This window comes from Chionomys nivalis, chromosome 2 (genome assembly GCF_950005125.1).
Source record: "Chionomys nivalis chromosome 2, mChiNiv1.1, whole genome shotgun sequence".
NCBI classification, from domain to species: Eukaryota; Metazoa; Chordata; class Mammalia; order Rodentia; family Cricetidae; genus Chionomys; species Chionomys nivalis.
The window spans coordinates 1,758,812-1,784,653 of NC_080087.1; the positions used below are offsets into that span (position 1 = coordinate 1,758,812).

Genomic DNA, 25,842 nt, shown 5'->3' on the forward strand with positions numbered 1-25,842 from the left:
AAGGGAGGGAGGGAGAGAGAAGAAGAAGAAGAAGAAGAAGAAGAAGAGAGAGAGAGAGAGAGAGAGAGAGAGAGAGAGAGAGAGAGAGAGAGACTGAAATTGGGTGAGTAGAGGAGTTGGAGGTAGTAAAGATTACAAATGAAATACATTGTATTATTTAAAAAGCAGAACAGAAAAGTGCAGGAGGCCAGCAACAGGGCTGAGGGAGGGGAGGAACCAAAATACATCAATGTAAACCATGTATACTTCATGTGTTAACAAATAGGTAGACCAATCTAAAAAGAGAAAATTTAAATTCCTTAGCACTATGTCATTTGATTAAGCTCACCTGAAACCTTTCTAATTTAAGGGTACTTACACAATCCGACATGTGCTTTTCTTCCAAAATGTATAGTATAATTTTAGAGCAGCAAAAATATTATGAAAAACAGTAAATTCCATTTCCTCATTCAGTGTTTCTAGAATCTGAGAATAGTTGAAGAGCAGATTGTAAATTAACCCTAAACCTGGAAACATCTATAAACTCATTGTATGTGTCTATGATTGTGCCATCAATAAAGATATCTTGTTTACCTGTGACATTTATAAGGATGTACACAGGCTAGCTGTTGCGGGAGGACCTTCCGCTTCTCCAGCCAATAACCGCTGAGATACCAGCCCATTGGGGCATGGTCTCTTTCCCTTTAAAAAAGCGGCTACTTCCCTCCTCGCTCTCTTTACTTCCTGCTCTGGTTCCGGAGACTAGACTTCTTCCTAATTGCATAGATGGCTGTTGTCTGGGACGGTGATCTGTAAGTTTTTTCCCCTTTAAATAAATACCACCCTATTAATCATAATTCCAAACTGGTGTGGGATTGTTTATGACTTATGCCAACAGCTAGCAACTCTCAGATGATTCATGATGAACCTTTTGTATCATAATCACTCAAATTTCCTTTTTACCCCCACTATTTCATACAAAGAATGATTTTTTTCAGAGCTTCACCATATAAGGATAATTTACAAATCCTATCACAATATAAAGTTTATCACTAAGCCATCTTTTCTGAAGGCAAATTTCAATCTATTTATAAATTGTAATACAAAATATTTATCATCATGAAACAAATCACATCAAATAACTAGTAACATTTTAAATAAGCATGGAAAGTTTTTTATACAACACACAACGGTCGAATGCCATGGTTGTCAGTATTAAGATTTCAATCATTCTGAAGAAGTGCATAGCAAACACCTACAGCATGCATTTTTCATAGGCGATGGTTTTTCTTCTCACTAACATATCCCCAATCAATTTGGGAGTCACACAGGATGTATAGCAGATGTCCATGGAAGATAGGTGACTCAGGAAATAGTACATTGGTTTATTGAACAGAAAACTCCATCTAATTGTTACAAGGATCAGTAGATTCCCAGAAAAGGTGGTGAAGTAACAGAATGAGAAGAACATAAAGCAAAACACTTGTATGTTCTGCTTAGAAGACAGACCCATGAGAAAGAATTCTGATATATTCTTCTTGCATTCCATTTACTATAGTCTGTGCAAGAATAATTGATTATCTATGTGGAAAGGATCCAGATAAATGATTTCTAATGTTATCACAACTACATCGGTGTTATAAAAAGTAGTTACTACTGTAAAAAACCACAGAAGAAAATTTGCAAATAAATATAATTGCCTTAGTATTTGAAAAATAAACTTGATATTTCAAACAGTTATTTATCAATTTTCCCTAATGCCTGTCATATAAGTAATAGCAAGAAAATCTTAGTTGTTAAAATATAAAGTAAAATTGCTATTTTTCAAAAAAATAAAATGTGGTATTACTATGTGCAAGTTTTTGAAACAGGAAAATGATTTAATATAATGTAGAGAGTGCATTTTAATTTTGTTTTCAGTTGCATATTTTATTGAAACTGTAATGAATGCTAGGAGTATTTTTTCTCCAATTTGATGTAGTGTAGCTACCTGAATTTTTATGTAGTAATAGATTCATATTTGTATACTTAAAAATTATTTAAACGTTAATTATATGACTGATGGAAAAGGTTCCATAAAATATATCAAGCTAGGGAGGTAGAGAGATAAGAATGACTACAGAAGTTATAAAAAACATTGTGTGGGATATGGTCTAAATATAATTTAAAAACTAAAATATAGTTAAATTTCCTTATTGATATTTTGAAAAGAAAGAAAACTTACATGTGTTTCTCATGAAAATTTCAATGCAAAAATTATTGTTAAGTAAACTCTAGAGTCATAAGTAGTAAGGATACAAACACATTAGGAAGAATAACTGAGAATCACAGATAATTTGGAGTGGATAGAGTTAGATTATAAACTAAACAACAAATTGAAGAGAAGAAAGTATATAAATTAAGTGCAAGTTCTGTGGTAAAAGCACTCATAGCTTGTATTTGTTTCATAATATAATTTTGCACTCACATATAATAGTCTTTATTATTTATTATTCATGTTAAAATATTAGAAGGATCGGAATCACACATCTGCTAGCAAAAGTTAAACAGTGTACAGAAGGAATTTATACATGAAACCTAGATTGCTAATTTGATAATCATACAGGACTCTATTGAACATCATGCAGAGAGTATTCGTCCACAGTTTCCATATTTTATAAATTTATTAATAATGATGTTTGTAATTATTTGAGACTTAAAATAGAAAGCTTTAAAAGCATTAGGTAGTACATTGACCTAAAATTTCAATTTTAACTGTGCTTTTCTACATTAACAATGGAAAGTCTGAAATTTCTCAAGTTCCAAGAATTTCTTCCTAACTACTCCTTATCTCCCATTTAATGACAAAATTAACTAAAAACGAAATGTATTCAATCAATAGCATTTTCACAAAACATATCAATGTATTATAGACTTAAATGAATGGATAAAATATATATTGAAATTTATGCTTCATTTGTAGAAATAATGCTTTCCAAAAGAAAAGCAAATACAATGTCGAGCAATTACATAATTTGCTAATAAAAGCAGCCTTCAAGTCTGTGGGTTTAATTCTTGATGATAGCTCCTGAATTATTAACTAATAAAATAAATGTTGAGTACTTACAATGGCGGGGCAGTAGTCTGAAAATGACCAGCACATGAATTGCAGCTGCTCTTCTGATTATTTTCACATTACTCCTTATCATAGTCTACCCTTCTTACTAGCTCGTCTTGCTGACTTTTCTTGACGTAGCACCTGAAATGGAAAGGAAAAATATAAAAGAGCCTAACAAATGTCAATTCTTACAAAATATTAAGATTGCATTTGTCTTTTCCAAATGGAAAACCAGCTACTGGATAAGAGAGTAAGATTTAAATAGTTATAGGTTCACACTGTTATATTTCTTCAGTCAATGTAAAATGATCCTATGTTTGGAAAGCTGATAATTCTTTATAGCCAGTCTTATTGAGAATTAATGAGAATGTTTTGAAAATACCATTCACAGAAATATTTAAAGCTATATCTTCACAGATACACAGTAAGCTCTGTAAACATACAAGAGTCAAGTACAAACAAAATAAATCATACCATCTTTAAATTTGAATGCAGGGCTATCTCTTCGTTCATGAGCATTCCCTAAGTGATGTTTATAATACAACACTACTCAATTGTCCAGCTTTCTGCTCTTCTCTCAGGTCTCTTGTGAATTTTGAGGCTACAATTCACTTTCTCATTTTGTAGTAGCCATTCTCTGAGTACCTTGTCTCTAGAGTCCAGTATGGTGATGTGATCCAAAGAGCCTCAATAACTTTTTAGTTGTTTGAATAATATTCTCTGAAGAGCATGAAGAACACTTGAGAATCACTGAAGGAACATTGAGTTTCCTTCGGAGGGGTTCCTGATACTGCAGAGTAGAGAAAAATAAAAGTGTGAATGTATGTGTCTGTCTCTTTTTCTGTGTGTATGTGTATGCAACACAGAGAGAGATAGAGACTTCAGAATGCTATGAAGTAGTTCAGGGAAGAAAACACAGACAGAAGGCAGTCCCTTGTGAATTTTGTGATTTGGATCTGAATTTTTTTTGACTATTTGGTACAGAAAGGCAATGGAATATTCATTCCTCCTTCACTGATTTTTTTTTGTGTTAAAAGATCAAAAGAAATGCATGTTAAAATTAATATGCACTGTCTCTCTCACTGATAACTAAGGTTATTCAAATTTATTTTGGAAAAGTAGATGATGATGAAAGGAGCCAAGAACTTGTGTGTGTGTCTTTGTGTCTCTGTGTGTGTTTGTTCCAGTTTTATTAGTATTTGTACACTATAGGCTCACTTTTGAATCCACTGACACTATTTAATATATTTTTTCTTCTTTATTGACTGCTAGTTCTGTTTTGTCATTTTTAACTTGTTGGTTATTTGCTTGTATGCTGTGAATTTTTTTGAAGAGAGAGAGAGAGAGAACATAAAGTTGGGTGGGTATGGAAGGAGAGAGATTCTGGGTAGAGTTGAGTGAGTAAAAAGTTAAGACATATTTCATGAAAAATTCTGGTTAAAGTTCATTATTCTAAACACACACACATATATACATATATGAATAACTTTGTAAGACAGATTAAAACTATTTCCATTATGAATGTGGTTGTATTAGGTTTTCCTCTAATATCTCACTCACAGGAGTTCATTCACACAACTTAAAATAATCATACATGTTTACACAGAGTACACAAAGCATATAACAATGAAATAATAAGAATTTTATAAACCCAGTTCTAGTAAAAGAATTAAACAATCCAGATATTTATCTCTAAATGTTTTAAATCTTAACATAAGTGATTCCAATTTTAAGAACTAGAAAATGTAGAACTTTGGTAGAGGTCCATACTTTTGTGCAGTCAACAGAAAAAGCACACAGAACAATATCTACGTAAAATATTTGTACGTACTTACTACTTGACCTAGCTGTCTTTTAACTTTTAGCTGCAAGCTCTGCCTGCTCCCAAACCAATTATGACAGAAAGTAAATTAGATACAAGACTTTGGAATCAGCTAGGTAGGCTAGGTAATTGAGTATTTTCCCTGAATTTGTCAAATGCAAATGGACTAGATATTGTTTATGTATTTATTGCCTGTACATATTTTATATGGTTATTGTATATAGTTTTCCTTATATTAGTTATAGTCTTCTTTATTATTATAGACAAAAGGGGGAAATATAGTATTATATTATTTGTGTTTTTATAAATAAAGCTTGCCTGAAGATAGGAGGGCAAAGTAACTATAGTAGCCAGTTATACGAGCCAGGAAATGGTGGTATATACACCCTTAACAGCAGGAAATGAATAAAGAGACAGATAGATCTCTGTGAGTTTAAGGCCATCCTGGGCTACACAAGATTCAATCTGTGTAAAAGAGAAACAGGCTCACACAAAGGTGATCCCAGCACTTTGGATCACATGCCTTTAATTTCAGCACTAAAAAGGTGGAGACAAGAATGATATGGCTGGGCAGAAAGGGGAATATAAAGGAGGAAAGGACAGAAACTCAGTGGAGTGTGGAGTCTGAGATTGGTGCAGAGCATTGCAGAATCATCCCATTGTTTTGGTAGAGGCAAAAATCTCTTTAGTGGCTTGGCTGTTTTAATTTGATCTTCAGCTTGAATCTCAATATCTTTCTCTGGGATTTTATTATTCATGTTACATTTAGCTTGGGTCATCCTTGTGTATTCCTGGGATTTCCCCTAATATCAAGTGTATCCCTAAGCCTGCAAAGGCTCCCTCTTGCAAGATATCTCTTTCATTGCTCTCCCACTTTCTCCCTCCCCCAACTAGACCATCTCATTCCCTCATGTTCTCACCGCCCATCCCCTCCCACCTACTTCCCTCCTACCCCCAGTTTATTCAAGACATTTCATCTATTTCCCCTTCCCAAGGCAATCCATTAATCCCTTGTTAAATTGATAAACTCCTTCAATAATGTGGCAAGATACAAGATTAGCTCAAAAAATTAGTAGCCCTTTTCTATACAAATTATAAACAGACTGACAAGGAAATCAGACAAACATCACCATTTACAATAGCCACAAATAATATAAAGCATCTTGGGGTAACACCAACAAAACAAGTAAAAGACCTATATGATAAGAACTTTAAGTCTTGGAAGAAAGAAACTGAAGAAGATATCAGAAAATGGAAAGGTCTATACAGTGTCATTTCCTCTGTATTTTAAAAAATAAAGCTTGCCTGAAGATCAAAAAAGTAAAACAGGAACTCTGGCCAGCACTACAGACCAGGCAGCAATGACACACACCTTTAATCCCAGTAACCACACTAGTTTGCCATAAAAATTATACAGTGAATAGGATTATTCCATAGCGTAGGCCTTTTTGAACAATAGTTGTATGATGGCCTTGGTATGTGCCTTCTTGGATTACATTATGTCATCATTGATATATAGTAAGTGTATTCTCTAGTAAGCCTAATGATAGTAGGGTAAATGAGCTGTAATGAAATCATGTTACTAGACCTGAAGTTAGTAGGAGGGCGGAAAATGCTCCTGTAAGAGGTCATGTGCGTGGATTAACTATGTGAAATGCATCTGTTTGGTGGGCCATTATGTGTTATGTAATTAGAGGCTAACTATAAGGGTAAATGCGTAAGCTTAGATTAGGGCTTCAGCAAACTCTAGAATGGTGAGTAGGGCTAGGATGATGAATGTAATCATTGCAATAGGTGGGCTGATGCTTGTGAGAACTAGTGTGGCCCCTCCAATGAGATGAATTAATAGCTGGCCTGCAGTGATATTGGCTATTAATCGGACTGCTAGAGCTGTAGGTTGAATGAATAAGCTCATTGTTTCAATAATGATGGTATAGACCTTTAATCCCGGAACTAAAGAGGATTATAAAATGGGAAGAGAGAACTCCCAGTCTCACTCTCATTCTGAGGTTTCCCGAAGGAAGGGTCATCATATTTAGACTGAGGTCAAGGTAAGAGCCAGTAGCTGTTTTGCTTTTCTGGTCTTCAGGTTAAACCCCTACATCTGTCTCTGTTTTTATTATTTGTGCAACAGATCTCCTGTGCTCTTGGATAAGTAGGATCAACATAATAAAAATGATAATTCTCTCAAAACAATCTGTAGATTCAATGCAATCACCGTCAAAAATCCCAACACAATTGTTTAGTATGAGCCACTATGAGCTCCGCTTAGTTGATTCTGTGAGATTTATTGATATGTCCTTAAACCCTATGGTTCCTACAATCTTTCCTATTCATCTTCCACAAGATTGCCTGAGCCCTTCCTAATGTTTGGCTGTGGGTCTAGCATCTGAATGGTAACACTATTATGGTAAGAAACTAGTTACAAAATATGTCAAAAGTTCCAGGTTCAAAGAAAGAGTTAAAAACTCAATTTCATGCATATATTTTAAACCCGGATCAGAGTTTCCCAGCCTTTCAAAATATTAGTATATTTCTTTCATAGGCTAAACTTCAATGTGATTTTGAAAGTATCATTGTAAAGAATCTTCAGTAAATAATTTGGCAAGTGTCCCTTAGAATAAGGAGGAGGCACCAGAATATGTCTGTAACAACATTTCTTGGCAATAATTGGCTGTGCAGTTGCTATGTTAGTGCACTAAGTCTGTTAAATAGCTCATTTAACAAATTCTTTAGAGGTGAGTAGAAAAATATAGTTTGGTCCCTTTGAGACTGTGCATACTTGCATGTTACCATATACCTTATACCTATAACTATTATGTGGAGAGAAAAGATGTCCATTTCTCATATATTCTCATTGAATTTTTCAGGGTAAGACCGACTTTGACTTTAAAAATACTTTTATATAGTAAAAACTGGATAAGATTTTTTTTTCTGTAGAGAATATTTCAGTCTCTCAGAAAGTCTAACTCTGGTCCTCTGAAAGAGTGTCTGTGTACTTTCTCCTGTCTCCATATTTTCTACAACATAAAGCAACAGTGAGTGAAACTAAAATACAGTTTTGTCTGGAATGACTCAATCCTCAATTTGCATGTTCCCAGTTCTCTTCTATGTGATTCATCAGGAAGGTAAATCAGAACTGAAGAGGAGTAAACTATGAGCAATGTATTGAAAACAATGTCTTTATCTCAAAAAGAAAGGATAAGTTTTCCAATATAACTTAACCTATTTTATTTATCTTTTCTCCCATTTAGGATCAACTCATCTTCATTTTGAGTCCTGGAAAACCTAAAATAACAGAAACATGTTTTCTTCATTGGTGCGAAGCTGGTAATAGTTTGTGTTTCTTTATCTTACACTGGACTCTGAGACTGGACAGTGTCTCCAGTTATCTACATACTACCTATTCGCAAAGTGCAGGCAGGGTTCGAACAGAGAAGAGGGGTGGACCCTCAGGACAGAGAGCCATTTTGCAATGAAGCTGCTGAGACAGTATGATAATGGGGATGAAATCAGTGTTGGGGTTCGGCATAAACTTTCTATTTACAATTCACCCTGTGGATTTGATGTAATGGCTAATATAAGGAGTAAAAAACAGAAAGCATCTCTACTTAAATCTTAAAACAGTGTATAGTACTTTGTTTACACTTTCATGAAATTTGTCCTGATTCATCTCATGATTTTCCTCCTCTGATTCTTACTGGCAGTTATGTTCTTTCTCTTTTCACTATGATTCTTCACATAACTATGATAGATATGATTGCAATACAGATACAGAGGTTACAACACTTGAAGCACAAAGGCTTGGCTTCTGGTCCTGTGTCTTGTCTGGCTGCGGTTGATAGATAACCGACATGGTCTTGGTAATTACAATGTACTGTAATGTGTGCAGACTGGAACAGCACAAATTTGTCTTACTTGAGTATTTAAAACTGACTGAATAAAGTGACTAAATAAACAATGGTAAAACAAAAATGAGACAAGAATCTACTAGGGATGACAAATCTACAAAATTCATCCATACAAACTTTAAAACAGAAATACATTAGAATACCACATGTCACCATGTAAATCTACATAGGTGCTCTGAGGAAATGGTATTTGCATTGTGTTCTCTGTCCAGACAAAATAAGAGACAAGTGGTTTTAGAAAAGGAAAGTTCATCAGGCTCTAATTTGTAGAACTTACAGAAATAAGGGGCTGTATTGGTGTGATTGTATGGAGTGCAAGTGGCGAGACACATCTGGAACGGTGATGCTGAAAGCGAGAGTGAGTATCTCAGCCACTGTGATTTGAAATAGTAATAATTTTATAGCACATGGATCATTCCATTTCACAAGCTACCTCGTCCATTTACAGTGATGATAGGGAAAAGGCAAAGATGGAGAGAATATAGGAAAGCTGAAGGAAAAAAATCTAAATGCTGATCCTTGTTTTCTGATTAGATACACAGAAAAGACAAATCACTAAAGGCTGTCAGTGATTTTATTAATTAGTTCCTGGGATATTCTAATTTATTTTCTATATTAATTACTAGATTAGAAAGATAGATAGATAGAAACACAATAGATACATAGAAATATATGTGGATATGTATGCTAGTAAGTATATATCCCAATGTGATTGACTGTACTTCTGCCATTACATTTTATGAGATATTAGGATATAATAATTGTAAAATGTTGTGCCAAAGGAACCATAGCCAAAACTATATAAATATTAAGATAATCTTTTATAAAACAGAAAGAAGATATGTAATTTTGCTATTCCTCTAGAAGATAGTTGAGGAAGAGAAGTTCCACTCTTCTAACACGAGATGCCCTGCATGGCCATTCTGCTTTATCTGGCTTTTGACATCAATATTCCTAACAGACTTCCATTATGACCTTTGTATGTGTTTATTTGTGGAATCATGAATAATCATTCTCACTACTCTTTGGACATTGTTTATTCATTCAATTTTAGTACGCCTAATAAGGAAAGTTTCTGTTCTTCCACTACACACTGATTACAAGACCTGCTTGTATAACACACAGCAGCCAGAGATGACCCAGGATCAGACGCAAAGCCTTTGAGCTCCATGTTTTGTAACTGTAGTGGGAGCTGCTGGCTGCATTCCTGCCACCCCAGCTCCTGGGCCACCTGGGTAGCTTTTGCCCCAAAATAACAACACACAAACTGTATTCTTTTAAACTCTGCTTGGCCCATTAGCTCTAGCCCTTATTGGCTAATTCTCATATCCCGATCAACCCATCTCTAATAATCTGTGTAGCATCTGTCTTACTGGGAAAGATTCAGCATGTCTGACCTGGCGGCTTGCTTCATTGCGTCTGGCCGGGAGAGGGGGGCATGGGCTCTGCTCCAGAGAGCAGAGCTGTCGAGTCTGAGCTCACTTCCTCTTCCTCCCAGCATTCTGTTCTTTTTACTCCACCCACCTATGTTTTAACCTATGAGGGCCAAGCAGTTTCTTTATTACTTAACTAATGAAATCAACAGATTGATATATGACACTCCCACATCATGTAACCCATTTAATTTTTCAGGGCAAAGCTGAATTTTTTTATAAGGAGAGAGCAACAGATGTATGAATCAGGAGAACCCTGGATTTTTATTACACCTAAGTTCTTCAGTACCTCCCACACAAAAATCAGAAAATTCCACTGAAAAACTCAGTAATATTTTATTTCAGGAGATAAATGAAATTTGCTTTTATTTTAATTACTTTTATTTCTCTGTGGGTCTATCTGTCTCTTTTTTCTCTATTTCTGTGCCTATCTCTCTGTGTCTGTCTCATCTATCAGTCTCTCTTTTTTGCTCTGTATGTGTGTGTGACTGTGTTCATGTGCCCATGTGTCTGTATATGTATGTATGTATGTATGTATGTATGTATGTATGTGTGTAGTGTGGTGAAAATCAAAGGCAATTTTTCAGAAGTCAGTAGTTTTTTTCTTTCTGTCATATAGATTCTAGGGATCAAGTTTAAATCGTCAGTCTTGGTGGAAGCACCTTTTCTGCTGAGCATCTCACCATGTCCTGGTGAAAAAATCCTAACAAAGGGTGTTCTTATGTTTTGCATGCCTCAATTTTGTGATAAACTAATTTAAAAAAAAAACCCTCAAAAATCATCTCATTATTTTCAAGAACCTCTTACAAGAAACCACTTAGATCTCTAAACTTTTGTTTTTGGAATCAAACTACCTAAGTGAGATTTATTGATTAGTTTGCCTAGATAACTTTTCCCTAATTTTCATATCCCTGGAATCTACACCATTAGATGTGTTCTTTTTCAATTTTGTCTTCATTGTGGAAATACTATATTTAAGATGTTATATAATTTTTTTCTTTATGTTTTTATAGTTAGAAAGACAAAAATGTCATTTTTTACCATGTGGCCACTACAGAAACACTATCAATATTTTTAAGGTTGATATCATCTTAGCTACTTGGAAGAAAAAATAAGGTTTGAAAGAACGTAAAAATTTAGCAAATAAACAACTTGAAATTAAAGGTTTATGAATGGGGAGATCATAACTGAAGAACCAGTCATGAAAGTCACCATAACAATGATACAGTGGTGTTTAAACATATCTCTATAAGATTTTATCGATTTCACTAACCTTTATAGAAACCCCAGAATCTTTATTCAATAGTCAATAAAAGCAACACATATACAGAAGGACTTCCCACAACACACTCTTGCTAGAAACAAATTATTACTAAAAGAAAGAAAAAGATTATAAAATAAAGTAACATAAACATAAAAACAAATAAACATCAATAAGACAAAACAAACAAACAGAAAAAGAAAGTAGCCAAGTTTCAAATGTTACAAGGTGGGCTTTGTACACGTAATTTTGATTCATCCTTTGAAACAAAAGACAATTCTGGAAGAGTAAAAAATGAGTGTTATATTTTAAAGAATGCTTTGTAGGACTAAACTAAAGAAGAGGCATTAGCAAACTATAATATATGACACATGAATATGTCACAACAAAAATAATCACAGATATAACTAAATATCATTATTTACTAACAAATCTCATTATTTTGCTAGATTGATGTCCATTCAAAGAAATATAAAGATTGAGAAATTACTTTACAAAGATGAGAAGAATGACATTTTCAGGAAATCATGAAAATGTAAGTTATTTCTGTAAAATTTTGTATAATGCTAATGAAATATATTTTTATTTTTAGCAGCCAACTAATATAAAATTTTTTTAAAAACTTAGCTTTTCTGAAAATAAATTATGACCACACTTGTATGTATGATAAGGGTATGCAGACACACAGATACAGATACACTCATAAATCTTTTCAGAAACTATGTATATATTATGATATTTTTAAATTTTATAATATTTAAGATTGTAAATTATAAAAGCATGTGAGATGCAACCAGTGAAGACATCCTATCCTGACTACCTGAAATCCATCCCTGAACCCTTATGATGAAAGGAGAAAATTACATCCTCTATCTTTCACATGAATGTTACAACATGAGTGCACATGCAGACACACACATGCATGCACACACACATGCACATATACACATACAAAGATCAACACATGAATAGACACAAACATGATAATAATTTTATAGAAATTCAAGGTCAAAGTGATGGCATGAAATTGCATTGATCATTTTTCAATCACATAAAGTACAAATATTTAAACAATTAAAAGAAAACACAAAACTTAACATTGCAACAATGGAGTTTTTAAACTACTACTGAAAAAATTATATGTATATATACACATATATAATTTTAAAAAACATCTTTTTTTAGATATCAAAAATTTTAATAAAAGCTCAAACTTACAGATAGAGAAGTTTAATTTTTAATTGAATATACTTAAATGTATTAAAAACATAATATAGTTTTCTTTGATTATAACAAACTCAAATTTTTGTATAAACCCTTATTTTATCATGGTCACAGTAATATGGTATCTTGAATATAAGAGGTAATCTTGAAATATGACTAAATAAATTTTTGTAAAGTATAATTTATCCATGAACTAATTGACTAAAGGATAAAAGACGGAAAGATATGATATGGGATGTACTTATGTGTTGCTTGCTTTTATTGGTTGATGAATAAAGGTATTTTGGCCAATGGTTTAGTAATTTAAAGCCAGGTGGGTATTCCTAACAGAGATAGAGTAGGTGGAGTCAAAGAGAAGTTATGTAGCCACATAATACTAACAATACTAGTAAACCAGTCTTGTGGCAATACATATAATAATAGAAATGGGTTAATTTAAGATGCAAGAGCTGGCTAAGAATATGCCTGAGTCATTGGCCAAATAGACCTATAATTAATATAGTTTCTGCTTGATTGTTTGGGTCTGGGCATCCCTGAAATGAAGGTTCAGTCTCTGTTTACAAAGATGAATGAATTGAATTGAAATGTTTGTTATAATGGAATCACAAATAGTAGCTGTTAATTGTATTAAATAGTGCCTTTCAAATAATAGATCACAGGAAGAGAATTAAGCAATGAGGTATATGTAAGTATGCATGTACTCATTTCTTCATACACATGTATATATCCCTGTATTCATGAAGGTTCTCATTTCTTGAAAACATTCAGAAGGAAGTAGAGGAAATATTTGTGCTCATACCCATTAACAAACACATGCTTTTCCTAAGTTTCCAAATCACTAAGACATTTTTTCAAAGACAGAACAAATTCTGCAGTTTGGAACTTTAATGGGAATCAAAGTAGAGTTAAACAACATTCATATTTTTCAGTCCTGAAATTCAAAACTTTGATCCAGTACAATAAACTTTTGAGTCAATGTTAAATCTTATTGACAACTAAATATCTAGGCTGATAGACATTGGGGTAATTGAAATCTTCAGGGATTTCATAACAAAGAAAGGTGGGACAAATAGCCTGGGATAGACCCAGTGAATTTCAAGTTTCAATGAACCAAATATGCTATTTTTTTTCTTGGCAGGTTAACATTTGTCAGACTCTTTTTATCTACTACATCCACTGATATGATGTATAACAATAGTGTGACTGAATTCATTTTGTTTAGCTTGACACAGAATCCAGAAAAGCAGAAAGCAGTATTTGGAGTCTTCTTGATTCTTTATCTTATGACACTAATGGGAAACTTTCTTATTGTGGTGACCATTAAGAAAAGTCGGACACTTGACAGCCCCATGTACCTTTTTCTTTTCTATCTGTCCTTTGCTGATGCTTGCTTTTCTACAACTACAGTCCCTAGATTGATCGTGGATTCCCTCTCTCAGAAAAAAACCATTACCTACAATGAATGTATGACTCGGGTCTTTGCAGCTCACTTCTTTGGGTGCATGGAGATCTTTGTGCTCATCCTCATGGCCTTTGATCGCTATGTAGCAATCTGTAGGCCTCTAAGATATACAGCTATAATGAGCCAGCATACCTGTGGTGTATTTCTTGCCTGGGTAGGTTCTTGTATCCACTCTTCAGCACAGCTTTTCTTGGCCTTAAGATTACCATTCTGTCCCATGCTTTTTCAGACCCCGGCCAGCTGGCCTTGGTGAGTTCCCGACAGAACATCCCCATTGCCTCAGTGTGTGGGTGCACCCCTCGCGGTCCTGAGTTCCTTGCTCGTGCTCTCTCTCCTTCTGCTCCTCCTTTGGATCGTGAGACTTCAGTCCAGTGCTCCAATGTTGGTCTCTGTCTCTGTCTTCTTTCATCGCCTGATGAAGGTTAATATTCAGGAGGATGCTTATATGTTTTTCTTTGGGTTCACCTTCTTATAGCATGGGACAAAACCGGACTCGCTGAACATAGCGGACAATAAGGACTACTGAGAACTGAAGAACAATGGCAATGGGTTTTTGATCCTATTGCACGTAATGGCTTTGTGGGAGCCTAGGTAGTTTGGATGCTCACCTTAATAGACCTGGATGGAGGTGGGTGGTCCTTGGACCTCCCACAGGGCAGGGAAACCTGATTGCTCTTTGGGCTGAGGAGGGAGGAAGACTTGATTGGGGGGGGGAAATGGGAGGTGGTGGCGGGGAAGAGGCAGAAATCTTTAATAATTAAATAAATTAATTAAAAAAAAGATTACCATTCTGTGGCCCAAATGTTATTGGTCACTATTTCTGTGATTTGCAGCCCTTGTTGAAACTTGCCTGCATGGATACCTATGTGATAAGTTTGCTAGTTGTGTCTAATAGTGGTGCCATTTGCATGGTAAGTTTCATAGTACTATTTATCTCCCATATTGTCATTTTATACTCTCTGAGAAATCACAGTGCAGAAGGAAGACGAAAGGCCCTTTCTACTTGCACTTCTCATTTCATTGTGGTGGTCCTATTTTTTTGGTCCCTGTATATTTATATACACATGTCCATTAACGACTTTTCCAATTGACAAGATGGTGGCTGTGTTTTATACTATTGGGACACCTTTGCTCAACCCTCTTATCTATACCCTGAGAAATGCAGAAGTAAAAAATGTAATGAAAACAATATGGTGTGGAAATGACTTCAGTTGATAAATACTATATGATGATTCTAAAGTATAACACCTTAAGAGTTTAGCTTTGATACAGGGACTAAAACGATACAGTATTTCTGAGAGTATATAATCAAGATATCTTTCACACACACATGTGTGTGTGTGTGTGTGTAATACTTTGGAATCAGTGATATGTCTTAAGAGGTAAATGATCTTGCAATCAAGCCTAATAACTTGAGTGTGATCTCTGAAACATACAGGGTTGAGACAATAAACTGTCATAATATGTCCTCTGACCTCCTCACATGTTTCCTGTTGGATACAGACACATAAATAAGCAAATAAATAAACAAGCAAGCAAATAAATAGATAAATATATTCAATAAAAATTCTAAAAATCAAAATCTGATTCAGTTCTCACTTATGGATAGAAAATTAATAGATAATTAAACATGTACATGTATATGAAGTTGTGGGGTATATATTCTGCTTCATTTTGTGGATGTTTGGAAGTCTCTTAAAGAAGAAGAAGAAGAAGAAGAAGAAGAAGAAGAAGAAGAAGAAGAAGAAGAAGAAGAAGAAGAAGAAGAAGAAGAAGAAGAAGGCAGCAAAGTTAAAAATGAAGACAACTTAGAGATGATGTCATTAAAATGAAGTTGCTTTTAATAGTATGCAAATAAAAACACAAAGTAATAAATCATCGTGACAATGGAGTGAAATATAATGGAAAACAAATGACCAAGACACTGTTACCAGCTATGTCTGTGTGTGTTTGTTGACATACTGGGAAAAGGTTTAAAGAGAAATGTAAAAATAAATCCTCTTTAGAAGTTCAAAAAAGGGAAGTTTGACTTGACATTTCTAACTACAAACACTTGTTACAAGAGGAAGTCATCCTTTGCTATCACTGAGGACATTCCCTATCTGTCCAAAGTGTCCCATCTTTCCAGTCAGGCTACTTTCTGTAAAACTTTTATATGGTTCCTAATGAAGAGTGAATGGCAAATGACTGTATCACTCTAGCCCTGAGAACACTGTTAGTAATGAACACTGCCAATATTGAATAGTGTCAACCAGAAATTCTTACCTGTATCTTCTACAAAGTCAACAAGAAACTAATCTTGCCTAAATTTTTATGGTCTCAGATCTTTGAATCAATCAATGGGTTGGGTTTTATGCTAAATAATAGCATTAACGGAGTGATAGTCCATTCCATTGTATAAATGTATGCTTTTACATGTGTATATGGATGTGTGTGTCTCTGTGTGTGTGCATGTGCAGAACTTGAAGCAAAGATAAATCACATCTTTATGATTCTTACTATTAACTACTGATCAAGAGTTTTCCTCTAACTGCTTTATTTTGGAGATTAATATATTTTTAGCATACTGTCATCATAGAAGTAGGCAGGGTGGCTGTATAATATTTTGCAATTTCATATAGAGTCCAATCAAACTTTCAAATTTAATAATTAATGGCATAAGTGTTAATGTATAAATATGTTGACTATGATATGGTAATTTATTTCAATTGACAAAGGAGTTATATATTAGTTACACAATAAAAACTGCACTATTAACTAAAAGAATAATAATTTATTTTTGTTTTGTGGCAGGATCTCACCATGTAAATCTGTATATCCTGGAACCTATTTTGAATGCAAAGATGGCCTCAAACCCAGAGACATCCTCCTGCCTCTGCTTCCTAAAAACTGGGAGTAAAGGCATGAGCCACCATGCCCAAACTTCAAAAGTAGTTATAATTCTGTTTACTAAATTGTAAGCACAGGGGCAGGTGATTCAAATTTATATGATGAACTAAAAAATATTTTAACAGTAAGAATTAGCTTATAACATACATACTCTTTGTTGGCCTATCTTTATCTAATTAGTAATCCTTACATATTAGCCAAATATAAGGTCATATTTCTCACTTTAAGATGCTTTTCAATATTTATACTTTGTGATTAATACCCATTAAAATTAATTATGAGGTTATTTTTAAAAAGTTTAAAATAATAATATTAGTTCTAATTTTTTTCATTACTGCTAAACAGAATAATAAGTATAAAATATATAAATATATTATCATAAAACATTTCTAAAAGTTTTTTTGAAATTTGCCCTGTAATTGAGAAGGAATGAAAAATGAAAATTAGTTTAATACTCATTCACAGTTTCTGCTTGAATGCACTACAAAAACAAACCAAAAAAAGGACACTATCAGTGTTGTGAAATAAGTTTCATCTTTGGGTCACTTTGACAGGTGATAATGACCTTTGCCTTCTAACAAACATATAGGCATTTGCATGCCTCCCATCTAACAGTTTCCTTCCACTATATGTATGTTTTATTTTCCTCCACCTGTTGGTCTCTTTCTTGAAAATGTCAAAACTATTTACTCATTTATTTCTCCTTTTAGATTTTTTTGTCCACAGATTATCGTGTGGTTACTTGTATTATAATATTTTTATAAATTATTAGTTTCCTTGTACTTATAATATTGATTTACATAAAAATTATTTATCCTGAAGAAATCATAAGTAAAATATCATCTGTAATTTTACCCCTGAGTAAAAATCTTCACAATCCCCTCAAATAAAGTACCTTGCTAAAAGTCATCATAGAATTCAACTTCTGTGATATTAATAATCTTTTATATATGGGTTATTATTAATTAATAGCTTACTTAATTATTTAGATAATTTTAAAACTGTAACTTTTATCTTTACTCAGAGGAAAAAATATATTGAGATAAAGAATAATGACATTAACTGGGGTCATAGCTCAGTGGTAGAACACTTATCCGTGATGGGAAAGATTAAGCGGTCACTCCCCATTTTGTTGAGAAAAAAATAATGGCAGAAAAGGAAGACAGAATATAATGATGCAGGCTGGCTTCACTGAAAAAACAACACTCAGTCTCACAGTCAATGTTTTATTCATGCAATTTCATTGACCATATTGATGAGTTCATAAACATAGCTTCAACAATTACACCATATACTTTAACCATATTCTGAACTCTATTCACCCCACTTTATCCCTCAATATCTTACCCATGTCTTTTTCTTTCTTTTGAATAGTTCCACTTTTCTTTTCTGTTACATATATGTTTCTTTTTTCATGTTTTAATATGTATTAACCTAGGCACATACATTATAGTGGCACTCACTCAGGGGATCAAATGTTAACATATTTTTAAGAGCAGTTAGAAGAAAATAATGTGCTTCATGTCTTGTAGGTAGGTGTTGAAGAACACAAGATATATTTTAGACAAAAAGGGAATAGAAAGATGGACTGACATAATTCTAAATGAAGCAAGGAGACACTAAGGTATTAGTAAGTTAAGTAAAGGTTCAATGCTGAAAAATTTATAAATCCTATACTTTATATATTTTAAATTATACCATTTATCTCAATAGCTACAAACATAAAATACCATTCTGATTTCTAGGGAAGGAAGGGCAGATTTATTCATTATTCATTTCTGAAAGAAAGACTACTTCATATGAGAAATCTGATGCTTAGCATAAAAGTTACTTGGAAAAAAACTTTCTAATTCCTCCAAAGCTTCTTCATAGCATTTTTCATCTCTGCATTCCTCAGTGTGTAGACAAAGGGATTCAGCATGGGTGTGACAATTGAATCTGACACAGCCATGGCCTTGTCTATGGGATAGGTAGACACAGGCCTCACATATAAGAAAATACATGGCACAAAAAACAATGCAACCACTGTGAAGTGAGAGCCACATGTGGAGAGAGCTTTCTGTCGCCCTTCAGAGTTATGAGTCTTTAGAGAACATAGGATAATTATGTAAGAGACAATTAGAATAAGAAAGATGGCCAAACACATCACCCCACTGTTGAATATGACAATGAGACCCAGGGTATGGGTGTCCATACAGGCCAATGTCAGCAACTGAAACAAATCACATAAAAAGTGATCTATGATATTGGGACCACAGAAAGGTATTTGATACATGAATAGAAGCTGAATGGTTGCATGTGCAAACCCCCCTACCCAAGCACCTCCCAAAAGCATGCAGCACATATGAGTACTCATCATGGTTCTGTAGTGAAGAGGTTTACAAATGGCCACATAGCGATCATAGGCCATCACAATGAGAAGAATAATCCCCACACCTCCAAAAAAATGCTCTGCGAAGAGCTGAGCCATGCAGCCTTCAAAGGAGATGGTAGTATATTTGGAAAAGGAGTCTACAATCAATTTGGGGGCAATGACAGAAGAATAGGTGATATCCAAAAGGGACAAAAAAGTGAGGAAAAAGTACATTGGTGATTTCAGACTCTGACTTGTGATCATGGTCACTATGATGAGCACATTTCCCAACACCATGACCACATACATGAATAGAAACACAACAGAGAACAATTTCCGCAAGTGCCAGTTCTCTGTAAGACCCAAAAGTATAAACTCCGTCACATTGTTTTGATTTCCCATTTATTTTGTAATTAGCATTCCAGCTCATAATTGTTGAACCTAAAAAATGAAAATATGATTTAAAATTAATCATCTGTGTGCTTCTAGGTCATAACTCTCATATTGACTTTCTGTACCGCTAACCATTCTGCCATATAAGGTAGAAGAAATATGCTTTGAACTATAGTCATGAAGGCCAGTATGGTGACCAATGACTATAATGCCATCACTTGATGCTTAGAGCAAGAAAGAGCAGAAGTTCAAGATCAAAGTCATCCATGACTGCATAGTAGTTTGCTCCTGATTAATCTAAATGAGACTGTCTCTCAACAAAGCTGTTCTTTCAGGTTAAAAAGGTTCTTCTCTCTCCTTTTAAGCTTATGTTAATTATCAATGGGCAACATTTTTGAGGAAAGAGTTTCAGGACAAGAATTCTCTGTGAATCTTTGGCTGTCCTGGAACTCACTCTGTAGACCAGGCTGGACTCAAACTCATAGAGATCTGCCTGCCTCTGGGATTAAAGGAGTGCACCACCATCCCCCAGCTTAGTGTGCAACTTTTGACCTACATAGGTGGTTAGATGTCATTTGAAAAATAAAAGACTGCAAAAAAAAAGAAAAAAAAAAAGAAAAAGAAAAAGAAAAGACTGAGGTACAATCAGTTTATAAATATTGTGATGGCAGCATATGTCCAGGATTTGTTGACCATGTGTGTAAGAAAATTTAGCAAATTGTGTTATTCTTTTGTTTTTTTAATGATAATATTTTCTATACAATTTATTCTGATTAAAATTTTCCCTTCCTCTACTCTTCCCTATGGATCCCCTCCTCTCCTACCATCAGGATCAATCTCTTTTCTGTTTCTCCTTAGAAATTAACTGGGCATTTATGGTATAATAACAAAATGAAATGTAATATAAAATAAAAAATGACAAGTCAAAATAGGAAAATCAAGCAAATAGAAGGAAAAGCAATCAAGAAAATGTACAATAAAAAACAAGAGAAGTATGAAGCTGCAGAGACACACTTTTGTGCACATCAGAAATCAATAAATACACAAAACCGGAAGTCATCATATATACGCAAAACCTATAGGGAGAAAAGATAGACAAATAAGATAAAATCAAAATGTAAAAGCAGTGACACATGATTACGGGACAAGGAACCTCCAATGATGCCATTTCCAAAAAAACTGTAGCTATACCACTGTCATTTCCTGCTTTCCTTCTATGTCTGAAATTATATACTTACTACGTATTATTATCCGATACCTAAGTAACATTGATCAATGATGATTAATTCCCAATTTGAGAATAAATGGAAGAACGGGAAGCTGATTTTCTTGCTTGTAATTATATAATTTCTGTTTTGTAGATTCAGCATTTTATAACAAAAGTTATGAAAGAAGAGGTCATAAATTTGAGATGGGTACAAGAAGAATTACAGGAGTAAGAGAAGCATATGGAAATGATATGAATACAGTTATCGCCTATTAAATTCTCAAAAAATGTAAAAGAAGAAAGTAAACAGGAAGCATTTTGTAAATTGTCCTACTCTTAAAAAACTTTCTTTTTCCCATCACCAACTTCGCCCAGTCCACCTGTAAAACCCCAGCAGGTGGGGGGCATGGAGAGAGAGTATTCAAAGAGATGCCTGAAGCCAGCAAGGTAAAAACCTAGTGTAATGGAATTCTCCGGAATCTACAAGGCTGACACTAGCAAAAACTCCTAGTAGTGAAGAATAGAGCCTGAAATTTCTACAATCAGACAAGGATTTTCTAGTGGAGGGAATAGGACACCAATCCAGTCACAAAACCTTCCACCTACAATTTATCCTTCCTGTAAGATGGGCTTTGGCACAGGTGCCTAGAACTTGTGGAAGCTATTTACCACTGACTTGTTCAATTGAAAACCACGCCTGACACTATCTGCAGGGTCATGAACCTGGATAGCTCAAAGATCTAGGATAAAAACGAACATTTTTGAAAAAAAAGCCCATGAAATGATTCCCAATAATACTCTACTATACTTGTAGACCACAGCCTAGCCTAATGGTCATCAGAGAGCAGAAAATGTTCATCAAGCAACTGAAGGGCAGAGCAGAGACAGAGACAGAGACACTCAGCTAAACATTAGGCATAGTTCAGAGCTTGGGGATGCTGTGGAAGAAGGAGATGAAAGATTGTAGAAGTCAGTGGAGTCAAGGAAACACAAGAAAACACAGAACCAACTAACCTCAACTCCTAGGCACTCACAGAGACAGAAGCAACAATCAGGAAGCTTTCAGGAGTCTGACCTCGCTAGACCGTCTGCATCAATGCTACTGTTGTATAGATTGGTGTTCTTATAGGACACCTAATAGTGGGAGTGGATACTGTCTCTGACAATTTTGCCTGACTTCTGGATCCTATTCCTTCTTTTGGGTAGGTTCATCTAGCCTTAGTATGAGATATGTCAGTCTTTTACAACATGATATTCTATGCTTGGTTGAAACTTGTAGACGGCTTGCCATTTTTTGAAGTGAAAGTGAGGAGGAACAGATCTGAAGAAGAAAGAAGAAAGAGATAGGGACTTGGATGATAAAAGGGTTGGAAAGTTTTGGTTGGTAGGTAATGTATGAGAAAACAATAAACAAAATAAATAGAAAAATAATAGACTTTCTTTTTTAAAAGGCCACTCCATTGAATAGAAGCAAAATCAGTTAACTCTCTAAGTTTTATAAATCTAATATTTTATAAATCAAGTGTTTATCAAGCAAGGACGGATTAATTGCACAAGTGTTTTTAGATATGGTATATGTCTGTGAGAACAAAACTCATAAACTAAAAATAATGCCAATAGAAATAAATGTACTGAAGGAATTTAAGAAAAATACTGACTTAAGGCAAGTTTGAGAGCAACCTGGATACATGGTGAGACCTTGACCCAAAATAAAGAAACTAATAAAAACTAACTAATAAAAACACAAAATATTTTGGTATATGAGAAATAGAACATAAGCAAAACAGTTAGAAATGCAAATACTTAAATCAATATGTGAAAAAGATACTGTGAAAGACAAAAACCAACTAAGTTGAACTTTAAAAAATAAGCCTCATTGGTAAGCATGTCCCTCTGAGTAGAAACTTTTATTCTTTATTCAAGAAATTTAATTCAATAAAATAAAATTATTTGGTAATTTTATATATTGATAATATTCAACTCCTCCCCCAAACTTCTCAAAGATATGGTTTTATATTCCTACACAATTATCCCAACTTCATGTCTTCCTTTTCTTAATTTTATAACCCACTGACTCCAGTTTACAATGCCATGTGGTTCTAGTTGGAACTTGTTTGACCTACTAAAAGCTGCAAAGTTAAAATAAAATAGACTGTCCCTTCTCTGGCAGCCATTAAGTGTCAATAACTCCTCAGTTAATGGTAAGGGTTCATGAACCTGTTTACACTGCATGCTGTAAGTTCCTCAGTTAAGTGTAGGGGCTCATGAACCCCTTCACACTCCATGCTAGAATGCTGAATTGATCTTATGTTAGTAATAACTTCTCTGAGCTCATGAAGGCTGTAGCCCTGTTTTCTACAGAAATCTCTGCGAAACTCCAGAACAACGACTCAATGGGAGGGCACTCATCATATTCTAGAAGTAGTTTCTATACTCTAATTCCATAAAATGATGAGATCTGTACATGAAACCTTAATCTAATTAATAGTCCTTTTCTACCCAGAAAATCAGTATTTCACCTGGTGTGTCTTATTCTCATCTGGCCCCAGGGAAGTTTTCACCCTTGAGAACATACTATTATTATAGCTGGTGAATGAAAATGCATTAAAACTGAAGTAATATCTTCACCATTGTAGAATGATGATTAGATGATTGTTTTCACAACTCTTTGAAAAAGGCGAACAGGTCAAGTTTCTCAGATACCGTATAGGGTAATCTGTGATCTTCTAAAATTCATCCTCATTTCATTGACATAAAACAAACTTTCTCAGAGAAGATAGAACCTGTGAATTATCCCAGTTTATTTTCTAACCATGTGGAAATCTAGGAATACAAATGAGGGAGTTCAACCATCCAGTTTTTATCAAATGTGTAGACCAGAACTTTTATTGTGTCCATAGAAAGAATTAGAAGTAACTTTTAGACTCTCTGAGCCTACAAGAGACATAATCTTCCTAGGTCACTAAGTGGTATATTGTCTTACAAATAAAGAGCAATTACTAAAGAGAAGCCAAATGGAGACTTACCAATTCATTTCACCTTCCCTTTCTATTTGCAAATGATTGTATTTGTGGATGAGAGTAGTATGTCTTATTTAGCTTCTTCTGAGAAATATTATGAGTATTTCTGTTCTCTGGGTATTATCTAGAACTGATAAGAGCATAGGGTGCTTGCTTGAGGCAGACTTTCTTCATCCCGGATTCATCCCTTGAGGATGATTCTACAATGATGAAGATACTAATAGTTTTAATGTATTTTCATCTACCAACTGTAATAATAGTGTGTTCTCAAGGGTGGAAACTTCCCTGGAGCCAAATCAAAATAAGGCATCAGTAAGTGAAATATTAAATTTCTGGGTAGAAAAATGCTTAAGATGTGTCCATTTTCATATATGAAATATAAATACAATGTGAGAAAGAAGAAATAATATAAATGAGCTCTCTGTTCTATGAAGTTATTTCATTTGCATCGATTCTACAATGTAATTGGCATATATCACTATATATACAATTACTTGCTGTGTAATAGCATTCTCATAATAGTGTACACAGTTTGACCAAGTTCCTTGTATTACCTCCAGTTTACTCTCTGTTTTCTGGCTTCTCCTCCAATTACTCCAATAATTTGAAAGTTAATTCCAATCATTAACTTTCATTTAATCTTCCTGCCATATAAACATCCACAATTCATGTAGCTATATAAAAATCCATATATGTATGCAATATTTGTCTTTCTATGTATTAATTAATTTGATTTAGTATGATACTCTTAATATAGACAATATAGCTCTGTTCGTTGTGGCTGGATGTAACTCCAGTGTATGTATCTATCACGTTCTGTTGATGGACAGCTAGTTTGATATAATAACTTTACATTGTGAAGAGTGCAGGAATAAACATTGACTTTGTAGAAGTATTTCTTTAGACTTAGAATCTTTCAGAATAACAGGACAGGAATACCATATATTTAGTATTTGAGGAATATCTATACTAATTTATATACTGGATTTCAGTTCACTTTGTACATTATTGTCCTTTTTCTTTCATATTTAGGAGTATTTGTTATTTGTTTTTTTAATGACTATCATTCCAATTGGGATATGAAAGAATTTTGATCCATCTTAAATTTCCATTTCCTGATGGACAGTGTGATTTGAACATAAAATGTTTTCCTTAGGATGATGTTTTTGAATATTTAGATTCCCTGTTTGAAGGGGTTGTGATATTGTAAGTGTTGGAGCCTTGTGGGACAAGTAGATGTAGGGAGAAGACACTTGTTTGAGGAGTTAAAACCCAGCCTTGATTCCTACTCACTGCGTGCTGACTAAGGGTGTTTGTTACCAGCACGTGTCCTGCTCCTAATTCTTCACCTGCCTACTACTCATTTCCCCAGCCATGAAGGAACGGCCCTGACAAATACTAAGCCTTAATGAACACCTATTTCCTTAAACTATCTTTTTTATTCAGCCACAACAATGAGAAAATTATGAAGCATAGGAAGTGATAATAAATGCTTTCATGGATTTTAGCCATTTGTACTTTATCATTGGAGAACTCCCTACTCATTCATTTCCTTCCATATGTATTCTATATTTGGTTTCTTGGTATTTATTTACTTCTTGGTTTATATTTATTTTCAGTTCTCCATACAGTATAGATATCAATAAAGTGTCCGAAATGTAGCTATCTAGAATTTTCTCCCATTATCTTTACTGCTCATCAGAAAGAAAATAATTTTACATAATCCCATTCGCAAAATCTTGTCATTTCTTCAGCAATTGTAGTCCTTTGCAAAAAGTTGTTGCCTAAAGT

General features: G+C 34.1%; 1 protein-coding gene across 1 annotated transcript; it reads right to left on the reverse strand.

The window, feature by feature from the left end:
* Window positions 1-3,153: 3,153 nt before the first annotated feature.
* LOC130863393 (olfactory receptor 4C6-like) lies at window positions 3,154-19,851 on the reverse strand. The gene is made up of 3 exons (XM_057753339.1): window positions 18,930-19,851; window positions 15,252-15,273; window positions 3,154-3,217 (listed from the first exon to the last, which is right to left on the reverse strand). The coding sequence occupies exons 1-3, from the start codon at window positions 19,831-19,833 to the stop codon at window positions 3,154-3,156; spliced, it is 990 nt and encodes a 329-aa protein (XP_057609322.1). The 5' UTR covers window positions 19,834-19,851.
* Window positions 19,852-25,842: the final 5,991 nt, after the last annotated feature.

What these genes read in the sequence shown, in the direction of transcription:
- LOC130863393 (XM_057753339.1), bottom strand. Translation starts at nt 19,833, where the DNA reads ATGGGAAATCAAAACAATGTGACGGAGTTTATACTTTTGGGTCTTACA. An exon ending in TATGAAGAAGCTTTGGAGGA is followed by an intron (nt 15,274 to 18,929) that starts ATTAGAAAGTTT and finishes TCTTGTCAATTG; the next exon opens with GAAAAGTCGTTAATGGACAT. An exon ending in AAAGTCGTTAATGGACATGT is followed by an intron (nt 3,218 to 15,251) that starts GTATATAAATAT and finishes TTTCCATTTCAG; the next exon opens with GTGCTACGTCAAGAAAAGTC.